Source organism: Drosophila grimshawi, unplaced genomic scaffold, assembly GCF_018153295.1.
Source record: "Drosophila grimshawi isolate 15287-2541.00 unplaced genomic scaffold, ASM1815329v1 contig_1369, whole genome shotgun sequence".
NCBI lineage: Eukaryota > Metazoa > Arthropoda > Insecta > Diptera > Drosophilidae > Drosophila > Drosophila grimshawi.
The window spans coordinates 6,640,812-6,655,971 of record NW_025062891.1 but is presented as its reverse complement, the minus strand read 5'-3'; the positions used below and the strand labels follow the sequence as shown (position 1 = coordinate 6,655,971).

The window sequence follows — 15,160 nt, the reverse complement described above, 5'->3', positions numbered from 1 at the left end:
CATGCCTGTCATTAAATTATACAACACTGCCACCGGTGAGCTGCTAGTCAACACTTGCTAGAAACAAGCCAGTCATTTTGCTTTGCATTTCATTGTACGAATTACAAAAAGTTGTTTTTAAAAATCAGAAACAATATGGGTCCTGGTTTTGACTTTACCGACACTCCTGTCAGCACTGGCGTAAGTACCAAATTATCCAGATTATGCTTAATATGTAAATATGTATACGTTCTAACTGAATGCAGACCACCATTATGGCTGTGGAATTCGATGGCGGCGTTGTGATCGGTGCCGATTCTCGCACCAGCTCGGGCGCCTATGTTGCCAATCGTGTCACCGACAAGTTGACCCAAATTTCAGATAAGATCTACTGCTGCCGCAGTGGCTCTGCTGCCGATACCCAGGCAATTGCCGACATTGTAGCCTACTCGCTGAACTATCACCGGAACCAGACCAGCAAGGAGCCCCTCGTGTGGGAGGCCGCATCCGAGTTCCGTAACTTTTGCTACAACTATCGGGATTCGCTGTTAGCTGGCATCATTGTCGCCGGCTGGGATGAGGAGCGTGGCGGTCAGGTGTACAGTGTGCCACTGGGTGGCATGTTAACACGCGAATCTTGCACCATCGGCGGGTCGGGTTCGAGCTTCATCTACGGATTTGTTCGGGAGCATTATCGTCCCGGCATGCCCAAGGAAGAGTGCATTGAATTTGTCAAGAAAGGTTCGAAGTTCAATATATGCATGCTGCTGTTAGTAAAAATATATTTTTGCTAAACAATTCATATCCATTTTTAGCTGTGCAACACGCCATTTTCCACGATGGCAGCTCCGGCGGCGTCGTTCGCATTGGTATCATCGACAAGGATGGCATTGAGCGTCGTCTGTTCTATAACACGGAATCTGGGGAGTCGAAGATTGCGGGCTCACAAAGCTTTATAAACTAACTATAGAAATTAATATGGAATGGATTCTAAATTCAGATCAGCTTACACTCGTCAAGGAATAACAAAAATAATAATTTGGTTTTTATAACTGTAATTCTTATTGTGTATTTCATTTTGGTGGCTACAAGGTAGAAAAGACAAGTTCTTAATTACTATATGGAAATAAATAGTCGATATAGCTTAAGCCTAAGTGGAGTATACATAGATAAGATAAAAAAATAGCGCCCTTTTGTCACAACGCCTATTTATATCACATCTTCATTTTAAGTCCTTCAATACTTAAAACTAATTGGTTTACGAGCGGGAATGCAATGTTTCCGTCGCCTGTTCCGTTGGCATCGTATATGTAGTCTCTATGGATTTGGATGTGTTGCGGCTTTGCCTTCTGAAGCGATAATATATCTCTGGTGTCCACACCAGCACGACCAGGAGCAACACGACATTCTGGGCATACAAACAGATAACATACGAATTGGAATAATCACGTATCCAGCCGAGCATTTGCCCCACAAGGATCACAATGACGCCCTTCGCAATCATACTGAGACCCAAACCACCAGCCAGTTTCTCGGAACGACAATGCGCCGATATTGTCAGATTGTTGTTGATGACTGTCGCCGATTTGGTCATGCCAGTTAGCACAGACATGGCAATAATGATCGGCAAACTGGTGGTTTCGGCGAGGAAGAGACGCGACGTTAGCATGCCGGCTGTGCCCATTAGGAAGACAACACGATAGGGTATCCTCAACCGATCGGTTATGCAGGGCAACAGCAGCCGAAAGACGATATCAGCGCCAGCCACAACGGACATGCAGAAGGCGACCACGCTGCTGTCGAGGCCAGCCGTATGCTCCAGAAAGTGAGGGAAGACCATGGTGAAATTAATGGTTGATGTGTAGACCAGTGCCATGCCCACAATAATGCTCCAAAATACGATATCCTTGAGCAGTTCCAGGTCAAGAGCCTGCGCCAAACGATGACCCATTCGGCTGCACAGTGAGGCATCTTTTGATGGCTCCAACACTGTTTGCGGCATGGGATCCTTTTTTTGAGCAGGCTGAACAACAATTGCCTGCAATGCGCTGTTTTGATTCTTATCCTCCTTATCCATCAGCAGTCGCATATGCTTGCGATTATTGTGCGTCACTGGCGGATTCAACGGCTTCAGAAACATGGCACCAAACAGCTAAAAATATAAAATTGTATTGAGAAATTAGTTAAAGAGTTCAATAATAAATAGTGTATTATGTCTATACTAACCCCAGTCAAGGATAAAGCTGCCATGGCAAGCACAGCGCTGCGGAAGCCATAATTTTGTAGAAAATAGCGCACCACGTGCGGGATAATGACCTGGCCAACACCGGTACCGGCCAAGGAGACGCCCACTGCACATCCTCGCTTGCTACTGAAGTACGAATTGATGGCCATAAATGTCGATGGCGAAATCAAACCCAATCCGAAGCCAACGAAAAAACTATAGCCAACGATAAAGTGCCAAATCTCCGTGGCAAAGGAGCACACCGTCAACCCAAAGAACACCAACAAGCAGCCCGTGGCAGCCACATTACGTGGCTTAAAGCTTTTGATGGCCGGTCCAATGAATAAACCGGAGAAGTTCAAGGCCAAACTGTTTAGATTTGTGATCAGTGCGGCGGTGAATGTGTTTTCATGCATGCGCAGTTCTCCACCGAAAAGTAGGCCAAAGACCGATAATATGGACTGATTCGTCATCTGGAACAGAGAATAAATAAATAAATGGATATTTCAAAATACGTCGTTTAAAAAGCGATTGCCAAAGGGCAAATGTACAAAATTGTACCAAAGGTACAAATGTACCAAAATTTGTTGTTTTATCCAGGGGTAAAGATCAATTTTATAAGGCACTTTTTTCGAAAGAAAAACATTATTACAATGGATAATCAAAATACGTAATTACAAAAGCGATTGTCACAAACCAAAACGCAAATGTACTAAGAGATACAAATGAACCGAAGGTTAATTTTTTTCATTCATAAAATTTACTATAAAACAAATTATATATTTTAAAATAGGCAACTGTTTTTGTAGGAAATGGTAAAGGATTTATTCTATCTACTGGTAAAGGCAAACTTGATAAATATTGAGCAATTTTTTTATTTCGAAAAAGGAACACTTTAGCTTTAGACTTAGCAATGGATAATTCAAAATACTTCATTCCAAATGCGATTACCACGAACCAAAGGCAAATGTGTCAAATATATCAGGAGATACAAAGGTTGATTTTTTTAATTTATAAAACTTAAAATAAAAAAAAGGTGAGTTCTATAAAAATGTTACTTTTTTTTTTAAATTTGATAGATATGAATATATTTCTTATTTCGAACAAGGAACATGTTAAATACCAAAAAGGTTTTTCGTATAATTTAATTTTACAGAATCGTAGCTGGAAAACTTACATTTATAACGGCGACGGCGGCCACAATAACCCAGCCCCAGCCTCCGTCGGGCACAATGCGGCTCACTTGGACGACATCCATTGCGTAGTTTCAGTTGCGGTGCCAGCTAAATGCTGAGCAGCTGCTGAAACGTTAAGAAATGAATAGATAGCAGTTATAGTAACGTATTTACACAGTTGGATGAATTATATTTAATTTGGCTTATCAGTCGCTTGTACATTGTGCTATCAAATGTCTTTATCACGTAACAATAAATCTGGCAATTACGCGGCAAATACTAAAATAGTACTCAGGAAAAGGAATGAACCTCTTGGGGCCAGTGTGAAGATGCAACTCAAAAAATATTGTTACAGAACCGACAAAAAAGTACAAATGAAAATAAACAAAGAGCTGACAAGCCTACCCGCAGCAGGTATGTGCCCAATATGTAAACAAAGAGCTAATACATTTTGTGTTTATGGTGTGCGTGTCTGTTTTGAGTGCGACACATTTGAACCGATTAACCGATTAAGCCGAAAATAACTTAAATTGTTTAAATTAATTCGAAGGCAGGTCGCGAATCGCGACGCCAAAGCTCCAGTGCTGCTAACTGACTATCAATTAGCTCGCTAATGGCCACTGATGACGCTTCACATTTGCATCCAGTTGGCAGCGCCGTCTGCGTAATCAGCTGTTTGCGTGTGTTACCCGTTGTCGAATTTTGATCTTTAATTGCAATACTCGACACAATATTTGTTCTACGTGCGTAAGCCAAGCAATAAAATGTGTTTTCTGTGCACCCAGTGCACAGATGATGCCGTTGGCATTATCCAGTTCGGCACCCCCGAAGCTGAATTGCTCGACATAAATCAAATCATTGAGAAACATTTTTGGTTACGGGTAAGTTGCGGCATTGAAAATGGCCACTGTTGGCACTCAAATTGAATTGAATTTGCAGACCAAGGACGTCAGTGGACACATTTGTGGTACGTGCTGGGACCAATTGTATGCATTCCATAAGTTTTACACAAATGTAGAGCAGGCACACGAGCAACTTCTCCTGCAAAGCACCACAAAAGAAGCCGAAACCGAAGCGAATACAACGCTTAAAATGGAGCCAGCTGTGCAGGTACAGGTGAATCCGAATCCTGTGCAGCAGGAGACCGGATTTGCTGGTGACAGTGTGGCAGCTGCTGTGAAGCGTCGACGAGGACGTCCCCGCAAACAGTTGCCCGGCAAGGAGGCCATAGTTATCGATAGCAATGAATTTAAAGCAGTGCTGGAGCAGATCAATCTAAATGAGATAAAAATTGAGTTCCCCGAAGCGGATCTAAGCATTGCCGATGTGCTCGATGATCAGGAGGAGCAGAATATAACCGATTACCTGGAGCAAAGCGAGTGCGAAAGCGATGCTGCCGCGGCAATCACCAAGTCCAACAAACGAAAAAGAACGCAAAAGGTGAAAAAACATTGCAAAAAATTAAAAGTGGTCAGCAAGGTAAAATCTAGCGGCGTTCGCAATATAAAGAAATCGCAAGAGTTCAATGACTACATCCGGGAGCACTATAAGGTGCACTGTTCCATTTGCAATGTGCCCTTGGGTGACTTCTCCGAGATGCTGGTACACACGCGCAAAGAGCACAATCAACGGGGCTTTGCGCTGTGCTGCAATCGCAAGTTCTGGAAACGTGGCATTCTCGTCGATCATCTGCAACGCCATCAGAATCCGGAGTTCTTCAAGTGTCACATTTGCCAGCGCGTCATGGGCCATCGTCGCAGCCTCGAGATGCATATGCGCATGCACGAGGTCAAGCAACGTGGTCGACTCTATCAGTGCGAGCAATGCTCCAAGAGCTTCTACAGCTCCATCGTCTGTGAGCGCCACAAGCTGACCCACATTCCCAAGGAGCAGTGGCAGGTGCCCTGCACCAACTGCAGCAAGACGTAAGTGAAACGCAGATCCCATAGAAATAATATACCAATCTATATAATTATATATACATTTGATTTACAATACGATCAGTAGCAACTTGAAAAATTATGATCAATAATAGAGCAGTATGAGGAAAAGTCGACTAGCATCACGCGTCAACACTCTAAACTAACAGTTTCTTTATTTAGTTGAATATTAAAAGAAATTAAACTTTTTATTTAATGTAAATGTAAAATTGAAATTTACTTGCCTATATTATCAGTTAAAAGTTAGGACTTGTTTGTGTTCCCTTAAACTTTTTATGATTACTTGTTTTAAAACTGAAGGTTACTTTCCCCACACTTAAAATCAGTTTCAGTACCTTAATTTAAGTGATTTGAAATTTATTAGCGTGACGAGCAAAATCAGCACATAAAAAACTATAGCTTGAAATATAAACGTGATCAATCCATTATAAATTACAGATTGACGTATTGTGTTCACAAAGGGATCCAATCAATTCAATTGTGTAATAATTTTACAATTAATAATTTAATATAATTCCATTCCCTCTATCAAAGGACTGTATAATATACCCCAGATTTGAGTATAAAATTAGAAATGACCTCATGCATAGTATTTTTGTACTTTCTAGCTTCCCCAATGAGTATCTCATGCAGCAACACGTGAAACTGGTGCATCTGCGTAAGTTCGACAAGATTTGCGATGTGTGCGGCAAGGCGGTGCGAGGACGTGCGGGGCTGGCACGTCACATGGAGGAACACGCTGGTGTGCCCCAGAAGACGATCAAGTGTCATCTGTGCGAATCGACGCTGACAACCAAATACGGACTGGCGCGTCACATTAAAATGATGCATACGGCGGAGAATCTGCAGCCGATGCAATGCGAAATATGCCTGAAAATCTCACCCAGCCTGCAGGCCCATCAGCACCACATCAAATACACACACAATACGGAACGAACGCACCAGTGCCCCATGTGCACGAAGGCATTTAAACGGCCCAATGAATTACGCGTGAGTTTTGTGTATACACGAAAAAACGAAATAAACATAAATTATCGCTTTTTGTCTACGGCAGGAGCATCTGACAACGCATACGGGCGAGGTGTTGTATACATGTCCGCATTGCCCGAAGACCTTCAACTCGAATGCAAACATGCATGCGCATCGCAAGAAGATGCACTTCAAAGAGTGGCAAGAACACCATTTACGGCATCAGGCAAGACACCGTAAAACAACGGACAGCATAATTTCCGTAAGTGTGCGCAAAACAACGGAAAAATCGGCAGCAGCAACAGCTGCAGCAGTTGCAGCAGCAGCATCGGAGGAGGCAACGGCCGAGATTGGATTGGAGTGTTGATTAAGTGCCCTTTCAAGTGATTATGTATACATATATATATATATATATATATATATATATATATATATATATATATATATATTTATATATATTATATATATAAATAAATTCATCGTTCACCGATTTGCGAACATAATCAGTGTATAAAGCTTAAAAACAATTTGTTACTTATTTAATTGACCTGGCAAATCAAAGTCCTGAAACCGGTTAGCGCCGGTTCCCTGGCAGCACTGGGCATATATGAACTGGTATAGACAACGACGTATGGACTGCGCTATCAGCAGCGTTAAGGTCGCATCTGGTTACGACGCGCACTTACATTATTGTATATATTGATATATATATATATATATATGTAAATATGTATATTGTGGTGCAAAACGCATATATGACCGACAGAGCGGACTTGCACAATAGTTGTACATATAGATTTATATGTATGTCTATTTAAAACAGAGCCTAGACAACAGCATCTTTGTCGAACCGGTTTGAGTCGGTTCTAAAGTGGATTTAAAAGCCTTATCAGTGGTTCTGCATAATCAGTTCAAAGGTACAATCGCCGTGAGTTTGTTGTTTTTGCTCTAATTTAAACTTCTAGCTTCTTCAATCTGTGCCAAATCGTGACTGACCAAAAAATAACAAATCTGGTGTGTTTTTTTAATGGGATTTAAGTCTGGTAAAATCTTGTTTACAAATGGAATATTTTGTGAGATTCCACGCTTCACGAGGTCATTAGTGGATCACAATTTAATTATTTTTCATTTTTACTGTATTGCCTATTGTCGAAAAGAAATGAATTTGTCATTTTATATTTGCCTTTCATTTGTAAGTAAATATTGCATTTGCGAAACAAAGATTGTATCTAATATACACCTGTCAGGTACAAACCAACTTGTATTCAATTTTCTTACACTTACCCAAAAATTTATTTCAAGGAAGAGGCTCACTAAATATTTATGTAAGCAAAGTTTTTATATTTTTCTTACAACTTGTTTATTTACTTAATTCACGTATTTCGGTTGGAATTTCTGCCGTTTTTTATTTGTTTTCTTGTTCAATGAACCTTATCGTTCGACGAGCGAAGATTGTTTTGGCTCGCTGGTTGTTGCGCTGTGCTATTTATTGATGGAACGGCTTCGACTCACCATTGTAGATTTGGAAGATTAAATATGCAATTTGATGTTAAATTTTGGCGCCAAATAATAATCGAAAATGATTTTCTGAGACAATCGATGGTAACACTCTTGTAGCAATGAGCTTTTGGCTGTCTGCTCAAATAAGCTGAGAAATATGGAAATATACATCGATAAGTGTGTATATCGATAAGTTGGCATCAGTACGTGTCACACTTGTTGTTTTTATTTGTATATTTAATTATTAAATTTGTTTGCTGTGCCAAATTATCGCAATGGTCGACGATAGTACGAGAAAAACACTGAGCAGTATTCCATTGCTGCAAATACGTGCTGGGCCACGTGAGAAAGACATTTGGGTGCAGAGACTGAAGGAGGAATATCAGGCACTTATAAAGGCATGCACAGTATATTCTAAATCAAATCAAAAAACTAGATCTAATTGTAATTAATTCATCGAACTCTTCGGCAGTATGTGGAAAACAATAAGCAATCTGGCAGCGATTGGTTTCGTCTCGAGTCGAACAAGGAGGGCACCAAATGGTTCGGCAAATGCTGGTACATGCACAATCTGCTCAAATACGAGTTCGACGTGGAATTCGACATTCCCGTAACATATCCGACAACAGCGCCAGAGATTGCCCTGCCGGAACTGGATGGCAAAACGGCGAAAATGTATCGGGGTGGCAAAATCTGTTTAACGGATCACTTTAAGCCACTGTGGGCACGCAATGTGCCCAAGTTTGGCATTGCGCATGCCATGGCATTGGGTCTGGCGCCCTGGCTGGCCGTGGAGGTACCTGATCTCATCGAGAAGGGCGTCATCGCGTACAAGGACAACTGCTGAGGCTGCGGATTTAGTTAATTTAGACAACGATTTGAACAAATGGCAACTGTTTCTCTGGTCTCCATACTAAGAACATTTCATTGTTCAGTATTTTTTTGTAATTGCTACTTCACAATTGTTTGATTTTTTATTCTTTTTTTAGTAAAATGCAAAACTTTCAAAACAATGAAGTCTGGGTTTTAAAAGTGAAGCTACGTAAACTAGCAGAACCCGATTGAAGCGAAAGATAATTAACATATTCTGGAATGTAAAAGTCTGTGTTGTTGAGAATCGAATAGAAGGGCGACATGTAAATGAGTGTAACAGTGAAGAATGAAATATTAAGGAAGAGCGAGCTTAAGAGAGTGAATGGAAAGTATTAAGGGACACATCTTATAAAAGATGAATTGTACGAGAGAGCTTTTTCTTAATATTGGTGGAATTTAGACATATGTATTGTATGTTTGTGTATAATGAAAGTCATTTATCTTTGCAGTTTATTTAGTCAAAAAGTCAAATTGGAAAAGATCTCATCATTTTTCTCTTAGCATAGCCTAAGTGTCTTATATAGAGTAAGAATTTCATTTGGTTGCTTAAATTTGATCAGTGAGCTTTGGATAAACGTTTCAGTTCATATGATTGTTGCGCTGCCGCCAATTGTCCGACCAGATTGAGCTTGGCGACGTAAATGGATCATATTGGGCATGGGTGGGCATCGCATTCGATGCCACCCGCTCTTGTGCGTCCTGCAATGCGGCCAATCCATCGATATGGTTATTGTTGCTGTTATTAACATTGCTGTTGTTGTTGTTGTTGCTGTTAAGCGGCGCTGTTGCTGTAGCTCCTCCTGAGGATGTTGCTACTCCTACTCCTGCAACTGCTGCTGTTAACTGGCAATTGTTGTTGTTGTGTTTGTTATTGTAATTGGATTCCAGGCCAGGTGGTGGACGTATTACGCCCACACCAGGCGTTATGGTATGCGCCGGTGATGTACGTGGTGTTGCTGCCCCATGCTGCGGCCAAGCGGCATAGCCCAGTGGCGTCCAAGTCGCACCTGTTCCACCAGCAGCAAGATTCAGTGCCCAATTGTTGCTCTCAATGCTGCTAGAGAGCAGTAGCAATTTCTCCTGCTGCTTACGCTGCTGTTCCAATTGATCCAGCAGCAACTGCTGCCACAATATCAGCTCACTGCGTTCCCACTGCGCCTGCGTCTGTTGTCGCGATAGATCTGCGAGTGGCCAAATGTTAAAATTTGAATTATGTTAACGGATAGTTTTGATTTTTAATTAAATTCGATTTTTATACAGTGCTCGATCGAAAGTAATTAATTAAAGAAGAAATTAATGACGATCGCAAAATAATTGCGCTGAAAACAACAGTTTTGCACTCATTTTTCACTTTGGAAGCGGGTTTTTCTAAGAATCCCACTTAGTCTATTTGAAATTTAATGAATTGTCGCTGGCCACTAATGTAATGTAGTTAACAGGCCACTAGTGATGTAGAACTAAGCATGTAATAACAGCTGTAACATAACATGTATCAATGTACATCACATAGCGATAGCAATCGATATCGATCGTTCGATCACCCGCGTGAATCAGATGAGTTCAAAGTGAAGTGAGGAGAGGTGTTTTTCGAAGAACTATTAAATTAAGCTTTGCCAGCTACAGATTTGAATGCACATTTACCATTTAGGGTCGGCAAGTCCATGTCCAACGGCGGTGGCTCCACAACATCAAAAACAGAACTCATTGGCGAATGATCGTCGACGGCTGAATCGGATATCATCGGCGGATCCCAGAGAGATGTCACAGTGGGACTCTTGCGACTGCCAATTGGGCCCAATTGACTGCTGGCTAAGTCGCTGGCAGCCGGATTCCAGTTAAGGCCATTGTCCAACGCTGGTAACGCTCTCGTTTGCAGCACATCCCGGAAAGAGACGCGACTACTGGTCTCCCATGGTGACGTGATCATTGTCTCTGAGGCATCCACATCCGGCGTGGTCAGCGTTAAGACACCGCCACCGCCAGCTATAATCGCATTACCATTGAAATTGAGTTGCTTGCTGCGTTGCTTGGCCCGTTCCCCGGATTTCTTGCCGTTGCCATTGCCGGCGCCATTGAGAGTGATCAGCTTTTGTTCCTTGCGTCGTTCGCGTCCAGGTGTTTTGCCCAGTTTCTTGGCGCTACCATTTTGCTCCTTGAGCACACGCTCCTTGGGCGTGTCCGGGTTCAGCTTGAGTGTGCGCGGCGAGACATTCTCCTGCAGTGACGGACTGGAATTTGGTTTCGCATTGGGACTGATGCGCTTCTCCGGCTCTGATTCGGCTTTGGGCGTCGGCTTGGGCGTTGCAATGGGCGTGGGCATTGGCGCGGACGTGGCAACGATGGGCGTCGCTTGTTTGGGTTTCCTGGATGCACGTGGAGCAGCTGCAGCGGGAGCGGGAGCAGCGGGTGGTGTTGGGGGTAGTGTTGGCACCTTCTTGCTGGGCTTGGGCGAACTGAGAGGCTTGACGGGAGCAGGAGCGGTTGCAGGAGCAACTGTTGCACTTGCTGCTGCAGTCATGTCCATGCTCCACACAGACCAGGATTTGGGTTTCCGCTGAGTGGCAGTTGTCAACTTGTCGGCAGTTGTACGCTTGCGCAGATCCTTCAACTGACCATTGCGCAACTTCTGCTGCTGCTGCTGTTGTTGTTGCTCCGCCTTGAGAGAAGCTGCCGCAGCAGCAGCTGCTGCTGCTGCCTCTTCTGCCACCTGCAACTTGACAATGTTGCGCAGATTGAATGTGGGCTGAATGGGACCCTTGAAGCGGGCCGCATCATAAGCACTCTGCTGTGCCATAATCGCACGTGCATCGAAAACCGCAGCAAGGAGCACCAAACAGAAGCTTACCAGGAGGATGACGAGTGCCGCATTACGCAATGCTGGTTCCCACTCCGGACGCGGCAGGCTGGTGGCGCAACGCTCCATACTCTCCGCCGGCAGCTGGGCCAACAACTGATAGTTGATGTCGTAGCTGAGATTCGTGACGAGCGTCAAGGTGCGCTGGACACGTGCCGCCGTAAAATCCGTGCTGAAACTGATCTCAATTTTGCGCGTCTCGTTCTCGTGTAGCCAGAAGGACTGGCAATCGATGACCCTGAAGCCGTAGCCCTCGCAAAACCGCTGCCCAATGAGGAAGCCCTGGATGAACATGGGCAATGCACCCGCATTCCTCGCCGTAAAACTGCGCGTCGCCATCACAATGTGATTCGGCTGTTCCAACTTGGAGTTGCTGCCATCGCAACGCTCAAATTGCTCCGCATTGAATTCGAAGAGCAGCGGCGTCGTGGAGCCAGGACGTCGATTCCCGAAACGAAACTGGGAATCAACGGCCCGTGCGGTTATCCAGACGGCCTCGTACAGCGTCAGATTGCTGCGCACATGGAGCAGAGTGCAATATTTGTCTGCCTGCTCGGCGCTAAACTGCACGGGTATAGTCAGTGTGGAGCCGGGCGGCAACAGCACTGGCCCGTGGAACGGTGCATCTGGGAGCGAGAAAACAGCCCGATCCGTTAGATAGCAACTGCTACTGCTCACATCGATCACCTCGTGCGGCAGCGAGAGTTGTGTGCGTCTTGCATACGCCGGATCCGAGAGGAAGTAGTCGAGTAGCAATGGCTGCATCGTCGGATTACTCATCGTTATCCATTGGCGCTGCACCTGACCCACCGCTATCGTTGGCGCTGGCGGCAACGGCTGATGCTGCACCAACTTGGGCCATTCTATGGCAATGCTAAAGTCCAGCTCCAATGGGGGCAGCTCCTCGGTGTGCAGCGTCAGCGACATGGAGTGCAGCTGGCGCTTAAACTGCCGATAGAGTTCTGTACGTTGACGCACCTCGACGCCATCGTAGAGCAGATTGTTATTCGTCTGCCCCACGCCCGCCGCCAGGCTGGGAAAGATGGCGTGGTCCTCGAGACTGCTGCGTATGTAGCAAGTGGTGCCGCACAGCGCTGCCGGCTCAAAGTAAATGCGACCCACTTTGGTCAGAGTTTGACCACCAATCGTCGTGCCCTTGGCATTGAAATCCTTGAAGCGCAGACCCCGCCGTGTAAAGGCCACCGACTTGACGTGCACCGGATTCACATAGGTGGAACGTATGCTCAGCACCGCCGAACAGATTTTGCCGGGAAAACATGACTTGAACTGCAGCTGCTCTTGCTCAATATCCAGCTGACCCACCGACGCCTTAAAGCGCACCGTGCTCCGTATCAGCTCGAATGGTGTCCACACCTTCAAAGTGCCGCTGCTCTCCTCGGCGACATGCGTCTGTATGGAGAGGATGAAGACGGCTCTGTCGCCCTCGCGCAACTGCACACAAAACTCAAATTGTGTGCCATTATTATCCGCCTTAAGCTCGCCAAGTGTTGTATTGGACACACGGGGGGCATCTCCAACCACAGCCGCATTTACATCGTGCCCATCCCGGGGCACACAGCCCATGAAGGCGGCCTGAAAGTAGACATCCTTGGGCGGTTTAAAGTTCCAGTTGGTTATCTTGATGGGCATGGGATTGTCGTTGCGCAATATGACATAGCCATCGCGTGACATCTCCGCAAACGGCACCGTGCCCAAATCCAGTTCCAGCCCGTAAGCAGCATCTGTCGCCGTCGCCGTTGCCAACTGCAATTGATATGGCTGTGTGGAGACATGTAACCGGCCGCTGCACGCAATCAGTGGCAGCTCAAATGTGGTTACATTGCTCGCGATGAGCAGCATCGACTTGAAAGTAGCCTGCTCGTTGAGCAAGTGCAGCTGCAACAGATCCACAGATTCACCCGGCTGCAGCAGTATCTCCTGTTCCAGCGATGACAGCTGCAACACGGCAGGATCAATGGGCGCCTCCACGCTCAGATTGTGCAGCAGCAGCGGAAACCCGAAATTATTTCGCACCAACAGTGTACGCTGCGTTTCCAGCGGGGATTCCTCCACGCCGCCGCCACTCGTAATGAACAGTGTGCAATTCCGATCGAAGCCTAGGCCACCCTTGAAGATCTCGGCACGGACGAGCACGGTGAATTGTGGCTGCTGTTGATTGTCGCCGCCAATCACTAGCAAATCATTGATGCTCGCATTCTCCTCGAACAACTTCGGATCCAGGACAATGCTGGCATTGTGCGCATCATAACTCAAGCCGGGTATGTGCCGTAAATAGTTACCAATGAGTTTGCTCACTGGCTGCATGTTTTGCATGTCCAATTTGAAGCGCAACGCGTCCGCATGCTGATCCGTCGCGAGGCGACCAAAGTCGGCCAGCGGATTGCGAGCATAGGCGCCGTGGCGCGGGAGTATTTCGAATTCGACAGGTATGACTAGCACATTCTCCAGCAGATGATCATCGTCTGCGGCATGCTCGGCTATTTTGATGCGTATGTAGGCGCTGTGATTGCCGGCGGTGCGACCATGGAACGAGATCCGTATGACGGGCTTGAGAGAATGCGGCGGTATCTCCCACAGATTCTGTGGTCCTTCCGAGCCACCGCTGGGCAGCTCCAGCTGAAACTCTCCGCCGCTGCTGTAAACCTGCCAACCAAATAGATATTGGAGTAAGTTAAAGTCCTTTTGCTCAATTTGATGACTCACCTCGAGTATCTGCAGCGGCCGCTCGTGCGGATTATACATGTGAATCTCGGGCGTAAGAGTTGCATTCATGGGCGCTTTGATGCCCACGAGGGGCTTCAAGCGATAGGGACACTCGCTGCCCTCGCCACGCACCTCGAACTCGGCGCGACCGAATGACGTTTGGATGAGCAGACCCGTTGATATGGCACCAAGCTGACGGGGCAAGAAGACAACACTGAATGTGGTGTTGCCTTGCGGCGGCACTTCGCGTGTGCCAAAGAAACTGCTGTAGAAGACCGGCTCGGGTCCGGCCACTGAATTTAGGTGAACGGTGCGATTTGTGTGGTGATTGAAGAGCGTCACAATTTGCGTTACCGTTTGACCCACCGACCATTTGCCAAAGTCGATGGTGGGTGGCACGAAATTCAAGTGGCGCAACAATTCAACTTGTTCCCGTGTATGTGGCTCTGGCAGCGCTTGTGACTCCTCCAAGCCGATGAAGTCCTCCTGCAGGGTGGACAGCAATTTTTCCCTGCTGCCCACCATTTGCTGGTCACCCCTCGCAGAGGCAAGCAACAAAAGCAGCAGCAACAGCAGCAGCAGCATCATTAGCAGCGAATGTGTTGTATACATCCTGATTGTGTGGGTATTTGTTGTTGGGCTGCTCCTTTTGTGCCGCAGACGTGTGTTCACATTAAGTACTAGTTTAATTATATTACTCAATATCGCTTATGTTATCGCTGATTCGATTCTGAGAGCATTAACTTCCAACAGCTGTTTAATAAAGTGTGAACAGCTGTCTCGTCCTTCAATTTCAGCTGGTATTTACAGACATACCGCATGTGGTCACACTGTCCCAACTAACAGTTATCTGTTAACGCAATTGTGAGCAATGTGTTAACGCGTGCATTCGTTGCTGGGTGAATCTTGTGTGTTTATCGAT

The 15,160-nt window shown here is 45.5% G+C and overlaps 5 protein-coding genes across 7 annotated transcripts; 3 read left to right on the top strand and 2 right to left on the bottom strand.

Moving 5' to 3' along the window:
• Positions 1-30: 30 nt before the first annotated feature.
• LOC6559111 (proteasome subunit beta type-6) lies at positions 31-1,037 on the top strand. Its single transcript, XM_001987653.2, has 3 exons — positions 31-180; positions 246-720; positions 795-1,037. The coding sequence occupies exons 1-3, from the start codon at positions 136-138 to the stop codon at positions 941-943; spliced, it is 669 nt and encodes a 222-aa protein (XP_001987689.1). The 5' UTR covers positions 31-135; the 3' UTR covers positions 944-1,037.
• LOC6559978 (monocarboxylate transporter 13) lies at positions 1,018-7,594 on the bottom strand. 3 transcript variants are annotated; one of them, XM_001987652.2, is made up of 4 exons: positions 7,572-7,594; positions 3,381-3,501; positions 2,206-2,676; positions 1,018-2,131 (listed from the first exon to the last, which is right to left on the bottom strand). In XM_001987652.2, the coding sequence occupies exons 2-4, from the start codon at positions 3,459-3,461 to the stop codon at positions 1,238-1,240; spliced, it is 1,446 nt and encodes a 481-aa protein (XP_001987688.1). In that variant the 5' UTR covers positions 3,462-3,501; positions 7,572-7,594; the 3' UTR covers positions 1,018-1,237. The 3 variants fall into 3 exon arrangements, with proteins under 3 accessions (XP_001987688.1, XP_032590449.1, XP_032590450.1); XM_032734558.1 differs by having other exon boundaries at positions 3,381-3,504; positions 7,572-7,588; XM_032734559.1 differs by lacking the exon at positions 7,572-7,594 and adding an exon at positions 3,784-3,801.
• LOC6559977 (transcription factor grauzone) lies at positions 4,068-6,678 on the top strand. The gene is made up of 4 exons (XM_001987651.2): positions 4,068-4,259; positions 4,318-5,303; positions 5,927-6,308; positions 6,373-6,678. Exons 1-4 carry the CDS (start codon positions 4,143-4,145, stop codon positions 6,652-6,654), a joined length of 1,767 nt encoding a protein of 588 aa, XP_001987687.1. The 5' UTR covers positions 4,068-4,142; the 3' UTR covers positions 6,655-6,678.
• A 360-nt stretch (positions 7,595-7,954) lies between the features above and the next one.
• On the top strand, positions 7,955-8,795 carry LOC6559976 (ubiquitin-fold modifier-conjugating enzyme 1). Its single transcript, XM_032734467.1, has 2 exons — positions 7,955-8,185; positions 8,260-8,795. The coding sequence occupies exons 1-2, from the start codon at positions 8,063-8,065 to the stop codon at positions 8,632-8,634; spliced, it is 498 nt and encodes a 165-aa protein (XP_032590358.1). The 5' UTR covers positions 7,955-8,062; the 3' UTR covers positions 8,635-8,795.
• A 298-nt stretch (positions 8,796-9,093) lies between these two features.
• LOC6559432 (transmembrane protein 131 homolog) lies at positions 9,094-14,962 on the bottom strand. Its single transcript, XM_032734461.1, has 3 exons — positions 14,239-14,962; positions 10,302-14,178; positions 9,094-9,841 (listed from the first exon to the last, which is right to left on the bottom strand). The coding sequence occupies exons 1-3, from the start codon at positions 14,848-14,850 to the stop codon at positions 9,240-9,242; spliced, it is 5,091 nt and encodes a 1,696-aa protein (XP_032590352.1). The 5' UTR covers positions 14,851-14,962; the 3' UTR covers positions 9,094-9,239.
• Positions 14,963-15,160: the final 198 nt, after the last annotated feature.

Excerpts from the sequence above, each read along its gene's own strand:
- LOC6559111 (XM_001987653.2), top strand. The coding sequence starts at position 136 with ATGGGTCCTGGTTTTGACTTTACCGACACTCCTGTCAGCACTGGC. Across the intron at positions 181-245 it reads ACACTCCTGTCAGCACTGGC|ACCACCATTATGGCTGTGGA; the intron begins GTAAGTACCAAA and ends AACTGAATGCAG. Across the intron at positions 721-794 it reads CATTGAATTTGTCAAGAAAG|CTGTGCAACACGCCATTTTC; the intron begins GTTCGAAGTTCA and ends ATCCATTTTTAG.
- LOC6559978 (XM_001987652.2), bottom strand. The coding sequence starts at position 3,461 with ATGGATGTCGTCCAAGTGAGCCGCATTGTGCCCGACGGAGGCTGGGGC. Across the intron at positions 2,677-3,380 it reads CCGCCGTCGCCGTTATAAAT|ATGACGAATCAGTCCATATT; the intron begins GTAAGTTTTCCA and ends TCTCTGTTCCAG. Across the intron at positions 2,132-2,205 it reads CAGCTTTATCCTTGACTGGG|CTGTTTGGTGCCATGTTTCT; the intron begins GTTAGTATAGAC and ends TTATATTTTTAG.
- LOC6559977 (XM_001987651.2), top strand. The coding sequence starts at position 4,143 with ATGTGTTTTCTGTGCACCCAGTGCACAGATGATGCCGTTGGCATTATC. Across the intron at positions 4,260-4,317 it reads AGAAACATTTTTGGTTACGG|ACCAAGGACGTCAGTGGACA; the intron begins GTAAGTTGCGGC and ends TTGAATTTGCAG. Across the intron at positions 5,304-5,926 it reads TGCACCAACTGCAGCAAGAC|CTTCCCCAATGAGTATCTCA; the intron begins GTAAGTGAAACG and ends TGTACTTTCTAG.
- LOC6559976 (XM_032734467.1), top strand. The coding sequence starts at position 8,063 with ATGGTCGACGATAGTACGAGAAAAACACTGAGCAGTATTCCATTGCTG. Across the intron at positions 8,186-8,259 it reads AATATCAGGCACTTATAAAG|TATGTGGAAAACAATAAGCA; the intron begins GCATGCACAGTA and ends ACTCTTCGGCAG.
- LOC6559432 (XM_032734461.1), bottom strand. The coding sequence starts at position 14,850 with ATGTATACAACACATTCGCTGCTAATGATGCTGCTGCTGCTGTTGCTG. Across the intron at positions 14,179-14,238 it reads GGCCGCTGCAGATACTCGAG|GTTTACAGCAGCGGCGGAGA; the intron begins GTGAGTCATCAA and ends TTTGGTTGGCAG. Across the intron at positions 9,842-10,301 it reads GGACTTGCCGACCCTAAATG|ATCTATCGCGACAACAGACG; the intron begins GTAAATGTGCAT and ends GGCCACTCGCAG.